A 15,268-nucleotide genomic window follows, 5' to 3' on the forward strand; every position below is an offset into this window, starting at 1 on the left:
CCTTTATTTTGTAAGTTAATGAATTTCAAAGTACTTATAATCAATTATTAATTCATTCAACAGACATCTGTTAACACCTAGCTTAAGCTAGGAACTTTTATAGGTGCTTGGGATACAGCAGGGAACAAAAAACTCCCTACCTTCAAGAACTTCCATTCTAGTAAGATATATTCTGCTGCTGCAGCGTGATCATAAAAAACCGAATTGAAAAACACTGATAACCTTTGAGAAACTTCAATGTGGTAGATGTTCACTGCTATTTTTCAACTTGCATCTTCCTCTTCACCCTAAAAGTAGCTGGCACCTCTCCCTTTCCAGAATGGGAAACAGATTGGCGTAATAGGGAAACCTGGAACTGTGGTCAAGAGTTAAAGAGTTGAGCTAAGAGGAGGATATTGATAAGTGACTTGACTATTAGTCTGCTTTCTAATACAAGTGGTTGTTCTTAATAAGGCCTGAGACCGTCGCTTATTCTGACATACCATCACACTGTCATTTCTCCCCAGCCAGACTGTCCTCAAGAGGAGGGGGTGGGTCTTATATCTTGTTGTATTCTCAGCACCTGGCTTAATGCAACTAAAAAAATAATCACTCAAGTTTTTGTTGAATGAATAAACGACTGGCTCCATCACATGACTGCAGCTATTCATAAAGGTGTATCACCTATGAAGAATAATTATGCTACAAATACAAATGCAAAATGGAAAGTAAAAGTAGTTATTTTTTAAGTTTCAGAATTCAGTAATGGTTCTAGAACTGCCATTTATAGTTATGCTTATTCTAAGCATTCCTTGCATGTTTTCTTTAAATCTAATATGCAAATTTTACAGAAAGCCCTCAGTTACTTCTATCAAAACTAAGCAATAAAACATAACAGATGTTTTATTAAAAGGAAAACACTAGATAGAACATTAGTTTTATTACAGCCCTGCAGTTCTTTCTTAGCAATTTTGAGATCTGAAAAAAAATCTAAAAATCTAGTTTTTCCTGTTTGTGACAAAAACTGACCTGAACCATGTAAAGCCTTCTATAGCCATAGTTTATTCTAGTTACTGTGGATATCTGACCTACTGCTGTAGACACTGATTATGGGGTGCTGCCCCTGGCTCCACTGAGGGTGTTATGTAATCTACATATTTTTGAAAAGGGGAAATTTCTGAATTCTAAAACTCCCAAAGGTTTCTGATCAAGGGTCATTTTACTCATAGTAGCATTAACAAAGGGGGAGGGGGAAAAAAAAAAAAAGGCAATTGAAACTCTGTGCTGTATACTATTGCCATCTGCTGACATCACTTTAGAACTACAAATATGTAATCGAAATGGAAAGGCTTAATTTTGCTTATAGGTTTAAGAATAGTACATCCAAGATTTAGAAAATATTCGAGAGGTTTTATTTCCAAAAGCATTTACTATGAAAAAAAATCCTTAGTGAAGTTTTAAAAAAATATCCTTAATATATTGCACCTTGTGTGTTCCTTCCATCCATATAACATAACCTACAAGTTGAATTACTCACCTTGATTCAATATGGTTTAACACCTTTTAGAATCCTCTCTAATGCATGATGAAGGTACTCTAAGCTTTTCCTTTGGGTGCTATATTTAACTACTCTTGTAATGAGTTGGCCTGAAAGCCAGAGATGAAGACTGGTGTCATCAAAATAGTCAGCAATTGTGCCACTGGCCATTTTAAACAGAGCTAAAAGCACCATCAAGAACCTTACAGGAATCCAATGTTTTATATAATTACAGGTGGTGGTAATGCTATGAAACCTACTCTAGAACATAAGAGCTTTTTAGGGTTTCTGAGTGTATACAGTGTTCTTTGTTGTAAACGATCATGACTATATTCTATATTCCCTAGGAGTTAAATATACATACAACAATACATCTTGTTCACAACCCATAATTGCAACACTAATGTCTTTTTAATCTTTTACTTTCTCTTCCTCCTTAACTACCATGGTTGGCAATAGTTCTTTGGCACAAAGGAAATATGTAATGAAGACCCACTGTTTAAGTTTTATAACAAAACTTAAGTTTCATTACGCTGAGTTTTCTTCTGAGGAGTTACTTGAATAGGACTTATAAAAATCAGGTATGACACAGCCTGTGTTAAGGCTATTTTAGGAAAGATCTTTCCCCTCCAAGAAAGTGTGTTTCTAAACAAATCATAAGGCTTCAAACATAAATCTGTAAGATCTCCTACTAAGCCTCTTAAGCCATGTATCAACTATGCTTAATTTGAAACTCCAGAATCAGAAATTAAGGCAATACCTTCATTTTACAGATAAAGAAACTGAGGTCCAATCAGAATCAAGTATGCAGCTGAAAGTCTCAGAAAGAGCTGTAATTATTCTTTTTACTGCACTACAATAGAAAATAAAATACGCTCAGTTAGGATTTACACCTGCCTTCCTTCAAAGATACAAAGACCTCCAATTCTAGACCCAACGGTCTGTGGCCCTCTCTTTGGTTCTATTCTTAATTCTTTATTTACAGATTAAATCTTAGCTTCTCTTTGCTTCTTTTTCCTCCAAAGGCCTAAATTCATGACCTTGTTTAACTCAGTAATTAATTAGGACACCATCTGCCCAGATTTTAAGAACGACTTTCTCTTGTCCAGTTCACTATAAGGCAAGGAATCACAGTAACGTATTTGGGGTGTCTAACATGTAGCTTCTAAGAAAAAAAAAAAAAAAAAAAAAATAGTACAAATTGAAACATCACTTTAAATGCCTCTACTCTCAAACCCAGACCGATGCAGTTAACCTGTTCTGGACATCAACTGCTATATTTATAAGATATTGTTAGTAGTATCATTTTCAAGTATGATAAACCCAGAAACAATAAAAAGTACTTAACACTGGAAAACAGTATTAAAAATGGTCTATTCCTAAAAACATAGTAAAATGGAATAACTGAAATTCAAATAACTTCTCTAAAAATGAGAAAGGGGCTTATTAAGGGGGGAAATCCAAAAGTATTATAATTTAGTTAAAGAAATTTATTCTTTAAAAATATTTTAATGTACACTTTCATGACTATTTTGTTTGAGGGGAACAAGGACATTATCCTACAGTCAGTGGTAACTTAGAACATAAGTGACATATGTAAAACAATACATTTTGGAAATAACTGGCAAAATAAAAGTGTAAATTTTTATAGTGATTTAAGACTGCATGGTATTTAAGATTTCAGACAAAATGAACCCACATTAGAGTAGTACAAACCAAAAATTTGCAATTTTGACTTCTCCATTACTGTAAACCTTCATGCTATGCATAAATGAGTTGATCTCATTTCCAGATTATCCCATAAATGAGTCACCCATTCCATATTGGCCAGGACAAAGGGAAATTCCATCAGAAAAACAGTGACAAAAGTTTGAATGCACAGTACAATATGCATCTTCTTCTTTCCTGTCTCAAGATGTTTAACACACTGGTGACAACTTGTGTAATATTTTTATGCCAAAAAAAAAAAAAAAAAAAGTTGAGCTTCTTGCCTAGAAAAATCTTTTAATGTCTTATATTACCTAATACAGTTTAAAACCTAAAAACTGTGTTAATGAAGATTCAATTTGCATGGGAAACTCACTTTTCTCAATAGGAATAAAAACTTTGATTCATTTTAAATGGCAAAACCTTCAGAACAAAAAAATATAGCATCTCCAATAGACATCTAAAGACAATAAAGTTATATTTACAGGATGCTATAAACAGAAATCACTAAGAAGCAAAAAGAAACTGCTACCATTTCACTGTCCTTTTTCTCAGCAGTCAGCTATGACCACACAAACTAAGGACATCCAGGAACCAATGAAATGTATTCTAGGTGAAATAAGTTTCACAGAACAAACAATTCTTATAAAGTTTTGTTTTTCTTTTCCCCCTGAGAGTCAAGTTAATCCTTGGATTGCATTCAAGACAAAAACAAGAGCTCTAAATCCTCAATCGTGTCAAGATCAAAATTATGTAGACATTTCTGTTTTAGAAAAGCTAATGTACAATAAATGAGATGTAAATAGCCAGACAAGGTGCTTAACAGTAGCACTGCGGCAGAAATGTATGGTATTTGGGAGAATAAACATTAAGTGACATTTGGGGAAAACGTTATTGCTCTTGATGGAATATAGCACCACTGTGAAGAATAAAAGATGGCTAGGATTAACCATCTTTTAATCAACAATATGCATTTATAGGAAAAGTGCTTAAAGTACTTCTGGAAAAAGGTTAAGTGTGAGGAAATTTTTATAGTATATATTTTAAATGTTACCCAGTTTTCTTAATTAAATAGACAATGAGCAATCTATTTTAGTAAAGTAATATCAGATTTGCTGTGTGATTATCAAATCAACAAATATAAAATTAAGGGACAGGTATGTTATTCAAACTTATAAAACAAATTAGGACATTATAAAGTAATTTTATGCCAAAACCATTTCTGGTAATTATTGCTTAAAAATACAGTGATTATACTTGTGAATTTTTCTATATCATGATTGAGAAAATTTCTTCTGAATGCTAACATTTATCCTAAGCAAAGGAGAAATACCTAAGGGATGTGTAGACGTTGCCTAATCACTGTGGAAAATAGCCCAAATTCCGCCCCACCCCCCACCCCCCACCCCCCGCAACAATTTTAAAAAACTAATGTCACCATGGTGAGTCAGGAATCAGAAACAAAACAATATGATTACATACATGCTCTATGAAGTCAGCCAAATGGTTTCTTTATAATAATTTGCAGCCAGCATTTTGCTCAGTCTGTATCAAGTAGGATTTTAAGTAAACTTCCTTATTCTAAAAGAAAAGGTCTAAACAGATAAATTGCTATGCAGAAGCACAAAGTTTTAAAATGCTTTTATCTTCTATAAGAAGTAATTTTAAAAGCCAAACAATCTAACAACAAATGTGATTTCCTTTGAGATAGACTTTATCCATCAGTTTCTTTCTTTGTTCTTCAATCATCTGAAATATCAGAATTACTACACTGGTAATCTTCATAGTAAAAATGTGATACTCTCTTATTTAAACTTGATCGACCTTCTGTAACAACTATTTTAGGAGCGGCATCTCTAAAAATAATTTTATCCAATGTATCCATCAGTCGTATTTGAAGGCAATATAAAAATCCTAATAAAGTTGGTAAAGTTTTAGAGTACTACTCAGATACTGCAACATGATCTGTATCTTTAAGGGGAAAAAAGAAAAATCAAACTTCTATAAATGAATGGGATTTGGGATACTTATGGTTGGCACAGAAAACAGAATTTTGTACTTTCATTGGACATTTTTACAAAGAAAATGTCTCAATGATCATGTTTTCAACATCATTCTTCATATATATATATATATATATATATACACACACATATATACATACATATATATATATACACACACATATATATATATATATTATTGACTGGGGTGATGCAGAAAGCCACAAATGAGAAAAGGACACTAAGGTTTTAATAAGGGGAACAAAAAGTTGTTTTCACCAGTATAGATTCACATTACAGTACACCAATATCGACAGCATTCTCTTGTCTATTTTTGGTACAGAAGATGGTATCTCTCTACATAACCTTGTAAGGCTTCAGTAACTAAAACGTAAAACAAACAAACAAAACCCCCAAAAAACAAAACAAAAAACCCAGCCTATTAGTTTACAGTTTATTTTAAAAATTCGGAAAGACACTGCAAGTTCTAAACTTTTAGTAGTGCTACCCATACACAACCATCTGGTAAAGAACCCAGTAAAAGAGCCTCCTTTCAAGGAAGCTTTGCAACAGTAGAGTTGTGCAATATGGATGTTTCTTACTACAAGAAAAAAATTATACATGGCACATTCTCATTCGTATTTTGTAATGTAAAAAGTTACAAACATACCTAATCAAATAAATAATAAAAAAAGAATTTGAATGTATTTGTTAAGTATCCTAAAACCACTACATAGAATAATGGCAACTTTCACTCACAGATTATTTACATGGTAATACCCAGTGTGGGTACACTGCTACAAAACTCAAAACAGAAGGAGTAAACTTGAAATGTTTTCCATAATAAAGATCTAGCAGCATGACTATCTAATGCTGTTTTATCCCGATTGCTTCTGAAACGTTCCTTTTTAGTCTGTGTCTTCGTCCAGTTCATAATTGTCTTTATCATAAATATCTTTTACTAAAAGAACCCGTACAAGCATATTTTCCAAGGTGTTTCGGTCCAGTGAAGTAGATGTGTACCAGACAGGGCTATCTGTAGAACTAGAGCATTCTGGTTGCAAATAAAAAACATCCATTCTCTGATTAAGATTCTGTGGACTTTGGGAGAAAGGAGAAAGTCAATTTCACAGTATATATACAAAATTCCCCACAACTTTCTTTTCTTCTTCCAAGAACAATGCTATTACTACTAACCATATTATGTGGTCAGATCATGTCATTACTTATATTAATTTTTTTTTATCATTAAGATATTTTCAAAGTTAATTTCTGTGATAAAAGATTATTTTCCCACCATTTGAATTCCGTTATTTCACTGAATCCAAAACACCATCAAAAGAAATAATATTTTTAATCATTATTTTAATGTTGCCACTAAACAAGTAGAACACCGTCAATTATAATTTTAAGTTGTATCAATTATAACATGCATCCCAGTTTCAGAGATAGTAAAATTTGAAAAGTGTGTCTTAAAATTGATGAAATATAGTAGCCCATAAAATAAAAATACCTAATAGCATTATACAATAGAAATTTAACTTTTAAAATACCAACAATACTGAGATAGGGATTTCCAACTAAGAGTTACCACCACTGGAAGATCTAACACTGTTGCAGCCAAACAGGGCCACCCCAAACCAGTCAAAAATATTACTATTATCTGTAGGTGACATCATTAGTTCTTAAGAACTCATTTGGGGACCTATCTATAATTTATACAACTTGACATAAGGAAATGAACTCTCCGTTCATACTAAGCCTTCGAAAAACAAAGGGTACATATATATAAAGCAATGGACAAGCATAAAATAGTTTATGATCTCTAAACATCTCAATGGTTTAACATTTTCTAAAATGCCTGTTGGTATTAGATTGAGGGAACAAAGTGGTGGTATAGTTGAAAAGTATAGTACTTTCAGAACACTATGTAAGACCTTCTTAAAGGAACACTTTCTCTTACATGTAAAGATTTCATTTTCATCTCCATCTCTTCTACCTTTGAACATACCTTTTCACCAGTGGGTGGGCAAACTATAGCCCATCACTTGTTTGTCTCAGGTTTTAGAACACAATAAAACTGTATACTACAAATACTATAAAAATACTATAGGACCATTTATTTTTAATAGTATATGGCTGGTTTCTGGCTATAACAACAGAATGGATTAACTTCAATAGAGACTCTATAGCCTAAAAAGCCTAAAATATTTACTATCTGACCCTTTACAAAAAAAAAGTTTGTGTCCTATGCTTTATATAATTATTGGAATTGCTGTAATTTAAAAGATGACAATAATAGTAATAACTTCACTAAACAACAATTTCTTAACATATGCTTGAACCTTAAAGTATGAAGTATAAGCTAGGTATTTTACAATAATGAGACTTACAAACATTAGATGGGAGTGAGAAGTAAGAGAAAAATCTAAGAAAGATCAGTGAAAAAAGTCACCTCTTGGTAGTGTTAAATTCAAGGAAACTAACTTATACTACCATTTAAAAAGTTAAATATCATTAACACTTACCTTTTAGACAAGTAGCATTCAAACATTTTCACAGGACATCTAGAAGGATTGGCTGTATTTTCAATTTGTTCAAATACTGGCTCATCATCTTCATGTTTTCTTTTTCCAGTAGTAATTTTATCTTAAAAAATAAAAATTACATGAACTTCCTGAGACTAATCTTGAAGAAAGAATAGTACTATTCACTCCTTGTATCTGTTATACCAAATATGTGGCTTTTTCAAACAAAATGAACTAAGATGTCTTAAGAAGATATCGGTTGTCTTACTTTATGAAAATGGCAGTCCTTAGAGTCTTAACAAGTGACCCAGGTGGTCTTTACTAAGGCAAAGTTTGGCCATCCCTGCCACAGACAATACAAAAATAAAAATATGTTACATTACCTTCATTATCTGTTCCACATAAGGAAGACACTTGGTATCGAAGACATGCTTTGTTTTCCATTGTTAAAGGATTTTTTTTCCAGTGCCTAAACACAGTGCCAAAGGAAAGTCTTAAGTGTTGTTCCACTGTTTTCAGACCAAAATACTTAGTGTTAAAGTAGAACAGGGTATTCAGAAGAGCTACTGGAGAGTGTGATCCCAGTTGTTTTATCCTCCAGAGATAATCTTCTTCGACTCGAGAAAATATTGACCCTTAAACAGAAATATTTTTTAAAAATTACAACAAATAAAATAATGATCATTTAACCATCTAAAAAAAAAATAAAGTTAATTCAAGAACAAACCTATTTCAATCCTCCATTCACATCAGGTCAAAACACACTTTCAGAATTACCTATGCAGCTCTATGACAAAAGAAGCTAGGGAATACACAAGACTATGGAGCTAGCATCTCTGGAATAAGAGACTAGATGTTTGCTTCTGGTCTTCTATAGGACAAGCATACAACGGTCAGAAAGGAATTTAAATCTGCATGATTGCTGGGGAGAAAAAATAGGCGATTTCCATTCACAAACACATTTTCTTCACACATCTAAAACAGATTTCTTAGAGAAATTTGTATCACAATATCCACAGCAGGGCTTAAAAATACACACCCAGTTTCTTACTCCAGAGAAAGCAGGTCACATTTATTACAAAGTTCTTTATAAACACTAGTTATCAACTACATTCATTTCTAATTCAACAAAAGATGAACAGATGAGTTCATGAATAAGTACTCTGAAAAATACACTAATTTAAATTATTTCCTAATTATTTTTAACATACTTTCTGTAAAAATAAAAATCCCAGTAGCAAGTCAGCAACACTTTTATTTAAGAGAGGATTACCTCAAGAACCAGAATACTCATAGGAGACAGATACAATAGTACAGAAGTTACATTAAAAACTCTCAATCCTGAAAAATTTTACATGTATATATACGTATATATATATATACACATATATATATACGTGTATATATATATATATATGAGAGAGACAGCAAGCGAGCATTACCATCTGGAAGTATACTTGGTTGCCAACTTCGAAGTATTTTATTCAATTCTTGCTCAAATGTCTGGTATCCTGGATCAATGAATATGTTGTCTTTTCGATTACTACCACACAAGTACTACAATAAAAAAAAAAGTTTCTTGAAGGAAAACCAGCTTATTATAAAGAGTGAATATATACTTATACAATATGTCTTAAGAAAGAAAGCTTATATCTAAAAAAAAAAAAAAAAAAAAAAAAAACACCAAAAATCAAAAACCAAAAAACCAGGCACACTAACATAATACAACAGGAGAGATTACTGGCTTTATCTATATACCTAGAAATCATAAAGAATCAAAGTTGCCAATTACTCTTTGGCTTAAAAAACTCAAAGCTGAAATACAAACCCAAGAATCCAGAATGTAAGAACTAGCAGAAATCTTCAGTCTGTCAGATAAAAACAGAATATCTGGTTCCAATGTTCATTATATAGAACATGGAGAAAACAAAATTAGATTTTCAAGTAAGAGTAATTAAATTATAAATTATTAAAGAAAAATTCTGAATTGGATGAAATGTTATTCTGCAGTGGTCTGAGGGTCTCTTCTAGCACTCAATTGTTAAGGAATGCTTTTTTACTTACTGCTTCTCTCTAACTCCTATGTCAGTTCAAACTTGACTCTAATAACTTACTATGACAAATCTTAACCATGAGAGTTGTTAAGGAATGATTTAAAAACTAAAGTTTGCAAAGTCCATCTCCAGTGGAATCTGGAATAAAATAATGTGAAAGTTAAATGTATGGCAACAACAGCACAAAGGGGCAGGCGATGGGAAACTGACACTGTTATAAGGTTCATACGTGATACATAAAGTGGTACAATAATATTTGAGGGTAGATAATGAACTGAAGACCCGTATTATAAATCCTAGGGCAACCACAACAAAACTATTTAAGAGGCAAAAAATAAACCAACAGTAGAGACAAAATAGAATCCCAGAAAAATAACTAATTCAAAAGAAAGCAGAGAAAAAAAAAAAAAAACAATAATGAACAGATAAAACAAATACAAAACAACCAATGGCAGATTCTCATCCAATGGCAGCCGTGATTATACTAAGTATAAAAGATCTAAACCAGGGTGGCAAATGAGAGCCAAAGCTGGTTCAGTGCCTATTTTTGTCAGTAAAGTTTCCTCGAAACACAGACACAAGTGACATCTGCATATTGCCAAAGTCTGTTTTCATACTGCAATGGCAGAGCTGAATGGGTGCATGATATATCAGTGTGGCCTGCAAAGACAAATAAAACATTTACTATCTGGTTCTTTATATAAAGGGAAAAAAAAGGTTTGTTGGTCTAAACATACCAAGACAAAGATTGGTCAATTGGACTTAAAAAAAAAAAAAAAAAAAAAAAGCCAGGCCCAACAATATGCTGCTTAACAAGAAACCTACTTTTTTTAAGTTTTATTTTCTTTAAAATAATCTCTGTACCCAGCACGGGGTTCGAACTTACAACCCCAAGATCAAGAGTTGCATGCTCTTGCAACTTAGCCAGGTGCTCCAAGACACCTAACTTTAAATATGCAGACACAGATAAATGAAAAGTAAAAGAATGAAAAAAAACCACCATATAATAATCGAATATCAGACTAGCGTATCATCATCTGAACTGATCATTATAATGTTAGTCCTGCTAGTCAGAAGGGAGACAGCATAATTTCAAAATGGCAGAACAAAAATTCGTAACTGATACCTTGCGAATAGGATGACAAACCAAGTGCCTGGCAATCAATGAAGTGACAGTGTCAGATCCCTTCCCTACTGATGAGTCAGTCAGAGGGCAGAAATTCTATAAAAAATATCTGCAAATTCTCAGTGTTATGACTGTAGCATTAATTGGTTAAAATACAATATCACAATTCAATCTGTTTAATGGGACTATAGTTTTTTAATGTAAAGTTGATGCCCATTATACAAAACAACTGCAGAAGTGAAATCCTCATGTTCAGAACAGCAATTTTTCTCTTTTGTTCTTACCATTTAAAGCAGCAATCATAATGAGAGAAATGATCCTGAAGTAATTTTCAGCTGTAAGTCAAGCAATAAGGGGGAAATAACTTTTTTTTTTAATGTTTATTCATTTTTGAGAGAGTGCGAATGGGGGAGGGGCAGAGAGAGAGGGGGAGACAGAATCCAAAGCAGGCTCCAGGCTCTGAGCTGTCAGCACAGAGCCCGAAACGGGGCTTTCAATTCACAGAGAGATCATGACCTGAGCTAAAGTCGGACGCTTAACCGAGCCACCCAGGCGCCCCAAGGGGGAAATAATTTCTATGTACATTCAGAACCTTAACAACAAGCCAAAAACTACCATGCTTCCAACTCCACTTTACTCCAAGTAGCTCCTAAAAGATGTGCTTTTTTTGGCAATCCCCGATAAATCAAAAGATCTGCTGCTGTTATTGTTACAGAAGGAATGACGATAAACTTTATTAGTCATTGTTGTAGTATTCAAAGCAATACTTTATTATGGTATAGCTGTTATTTTCCATTAAGGCAGTCCCAATTTACAAACACCCAATCTACACAACTTATGAACACCTAATCTGCCCCATCACCAAAGCGCAGTAACTTTTGCTTTTCAGAAGCAAAGGAGAAGCCATCAACACCTTCTAGGAAGTAACCCTGGAAAAAACACGGTGATGGGTCAGGCTTGTCTAAAGAGTATCAATCTTTTTTTCTTTTTTTTTTTAAGTTAATTTATTTTGGGGGGGGGGGGGCGGGGAGAGGGAGAGAGAGAATCCCAAGCAGGCTCCTCACTGCCAGCGCGGAGCCTGACACATGGCTTGATCTCATGAACCATGAGATCATGACCTGAGCCGAAATCAAGAGTCAGACACTTAACCAACTGAGCCACCCAAGTGCCCCAAGAGTAGCAACCTTAATAAAAATTTTTACTAAAAAATAATTACTAAATAATTACAGAATTATTTAAATTAATAAGTATTCTCTTTCCAAAATATAAATTCCTTTATAAGGGTTCTGGTTTCTCATTGCATTTAGAATGCTTTGGAACAATATTTGAGAGAACTAGAGATCCAGAGATAATTTTGGAACCACTGCACAGAGTATCATTAAAAAACAAAATATAGTGTGATCTACACATATAATTTTAAATTTTCTAAAACTTCTAAAATATTTTTAGAAGTTATAGTTAAATATTTTATTTAACCCAATATATCTAAAACATTACTTTAAACATACAATATAAAACTTAATCAGATATTTTACATTTTTATTTATTATGTATTTTTTTAGGTTTATTTATTTATTTTGAGACAGAGACAGTGTGAGTGGGAGAAGGGCAGAGAGAGAAGGAGACAGAGAATCCCAAATAGGCTCCGCACCATCAGCACAGAGGAGCTCAACGTGGGGCTCAAACCCATGAAACCGTGAGATCATGACCTGAGCCAAAACCAGGAGTCAGATGCTTAACTTACTGAGCCACCCAGGCACCCCTTCTTAGAAATCTTTTTTTTTTTTTTTTAATTTTTAAAGTTTATTTATTTATTTTGACAGAGACAGAGATAATGCAAGTGGGGAGGGGCAGAAAGAGAAGGAGACAGAATACGTTTTACATTTTTAAAATATAAATTCTTTGAAATCTTATGTGTATTTTACACGTAGAGCACTTATTTCAGATGAGCTAAGTTTCAAGGGCTCTGTTCTCTTTTGGATTAAAAATGCAAAGCAGCACATTGGTAAGTATCTATCTACTTAAGCAGAAATTCTGGCACTGGTATTTGAGAAGTAGAATATAAGTCTACTAACATAGTTGAAAATCATGTTTTAGAAAATGTTCAGTCAGTAACATGTTTGTTTAGACATGAATTGTCACTAATATAGTATATATGTAATGACAATGTTTTTAGAAAACTAGCTAAGCAAAAACCTATTATATGTAACAATATGCATAATAATTTATAAATAGTATGTTGAGAATATAAGACACTCATCATTTAAGGGTTATTAGATATATTTAAGAGATTCTACTTATAGGTGTCTAAAATTGATGGTCTAATAAAATGCTACTTGCATCAAGCTTCATTAAAAACAATGTAAACACAACCCACCATTAATTTAGCTACAAATCAGCAGCTCTGCACAATAATTTGTGCTTCAGTAATATTACTGCAACCCTTAGCTGCCTACCTCCAAAGGAAAATAAAAAAAAATCAAGTGTGATCTTTAAAAAACACTTAAAACTTTTTCCTGTTTCAACCTGGATAAAAGGTGTCTAAACATTTTAACAATAAATACAGGCCTTTTGCTGCATGACTGTTACCTACTTCATACCCCACCTGCACCCAAAGCTCTCTACACTTCATATTCTACATTCCAGCCATGCCAAGCAGTTCCTGGAAAACTGTGCCCTGTATATATTTTTCTCTGTTCTTGAAATGCCAATGTTCTTCCCTCATCCCTCCTGCCTAGAATTTCTATATTTACTTCAAAGTTCAATTTAAAGATCTTCCCCACTATTTTCTCAGATTACATCCTTATAGAACCAATTAGTCCCACCTCTGTGCCACCGACATACCATACCATGAGAACAACACTGTTTAAATATTATTTTTGTATGTGTTCCAAATCCTTGGGCAGAACATATTACAGCTTTTAAGTCAGACTGCTTACTAGATTCAAAATATATGAGCTATATAAACTCAGGTGAGCTACTTAATTTTCCTTCATCATTAAAAAATGGTGAGAAGAACAGTAAGGTTGTTGAGAGGATTAAATGACATGTCAAGCAGTTAGTACAGTGCATGGAAATCAGTAAATAGTAAAAAAAAAAAAAAAAAGTAATCTCTAATATCTACTCCAATGTTCAGTATTCAGCATACAATAAACAGTTAACTAGTGTCTCCTGAAGAAACCAATGAAAGAAGGTTAGCAAAACTCTGAATGCATTACACCACTGCTGTGAAAAATAAGGCAAATTCTTAAGGCCCTTCTGAATCAAAGATTAAATACATTTTAAAATGTTATGCATATTTTAATAGAACTTTAAAAAGTTCTATATAATAGAACTCAAATTAACAAGCTCAAATTAATAAGTGAATTTACTCTAGTTTTTAATATAGTAAATGGAGTTCTAACTCTTCTTGAAAAAAGCATTTTTCAAGATAAGAAATTTTGGAAAAATTTTTGGAAAATGAGAATAACTATCTAGAATAAACAAAGAATTCTCACAAATGGAAAGAGATAAACAACCCAACAAAGCAAAACTTCACAGAAAAGCTAACTCAAATGGCCAACTAAAAAGATCCTCAGCACTTTTGGGAAGCAATATCGTGATAGCTTTTACAATAAAAAGTATGTTTGGGGCACCTGGGTGGCTAGTCGTTTAAGTGTCAGACTTTGACTCAGGTCCCGATCTCACAGTTTCGTGAGTTCGAGCCCTGTGTCACGCTCCGCACTTAACAGCACAGAGCCTGCTTGAGATTCTCCCCTTCTCTCTCTCTCTCTGCCCCTCCCCCGCTTGCATGTGCACATTCTAAGTAAATAAACTTAAAAAATAAAATAAAACAAAACTATATGCTTTTTTTATGGTCTAATAATACCCTTTCAGAAATCTAATCTCATAGAAATAAGATCTTTAAGATCTTTAGGATTGGGGCACCCGGGTGGCTCGTCGGTTAAGCATCGGACTTTGGCTCAGGTCATGATCTCACAGTTTGTGGGTTCGAGCCCCGCATCGGGCTCTGTGCTGATGGCTCAGAGCCTGGAGCCTGCTTCAGATTCTCTGTCTCCCTCTCTCTCTGCCCCTCCCCCACTCACACTCTGTCTCTCGCTCTCAAAAATAAAACATTAAAAAAAAAAAAATTTTTTTTTTTTTTGGAAAAAGATCTTTAGGATCATTATGTAAGATCTGGGGAAGGAGGGGAAAGAAGGTGTACACTGTTTATCTATAATAGCAAAATTTTATGAAGCAAAGGGAATGCTCATCATTGTTGAAATGACTAAATTAAATGTAGTATGAAATACACACAGTTAAGTCCGTTCCAGTTGACTTAGAGGGACTGCCAC

At 33.4% G+C, this 15,268-nt stretch overlaps 1 protein-coding gene across 4 annotated transcripts in view; it reads right to left on the reverse strand.

Annotated features, from left to right (window-relative positions):
• Positions 1 to 5,458: 5,458 nt before the first annotated feature.
• ZMYM2 (zinc finger MYM-type containing 2) overlaps positions 5,459 to 15,268 on the reverse strand; it is a 103,386-nt gene continuing 93,576 nt past the window's right edge. For all 4 annotated transcript variants that reach the window (XM_078449159.1, XM_078449148.1, XM_078449168.1 and 1 more), the window contains 4 exons: positions 9,197 to 9,311; positions 8,138 to 8,389; positions 7,755 to 7,875; positions 5,459 to 6,327 (listed from right to left, as the gene is read on the reverse strand). In XM_078449159.1, coding sequence (XP_078305285.1) covers positions 6,135 to 6,327; positions 7,755 to 7,875; positions 8,138 to 8,389; positions 9,197 to 9,311 — 681 coding nt within the window. In that variant the 3' untranslated portion in view covers positions 5,459 to 6,134. The remainder of the gene's footprint in view (positions 6,328 to 7,754; positions 7,876 to 8,137; positions 8,390 to 9,196; positions 9,312 to 15,268) is intronic.

Source organism: Panthera onca, chromosome A1 (genome assembly GCF_046562875.1).
Source record: "Panthera onca isolate mPanOnc1 chromosome A1, mPanOnc1 haplotype 2, whole genome shotgun sequence".
NCBI classification, from domain to species: domain Eukaryota; kingdom Metazoa; phylum Chordata; class Mammalia; order Carnivora; family Felidae; genus Panthera; species Panthera onca.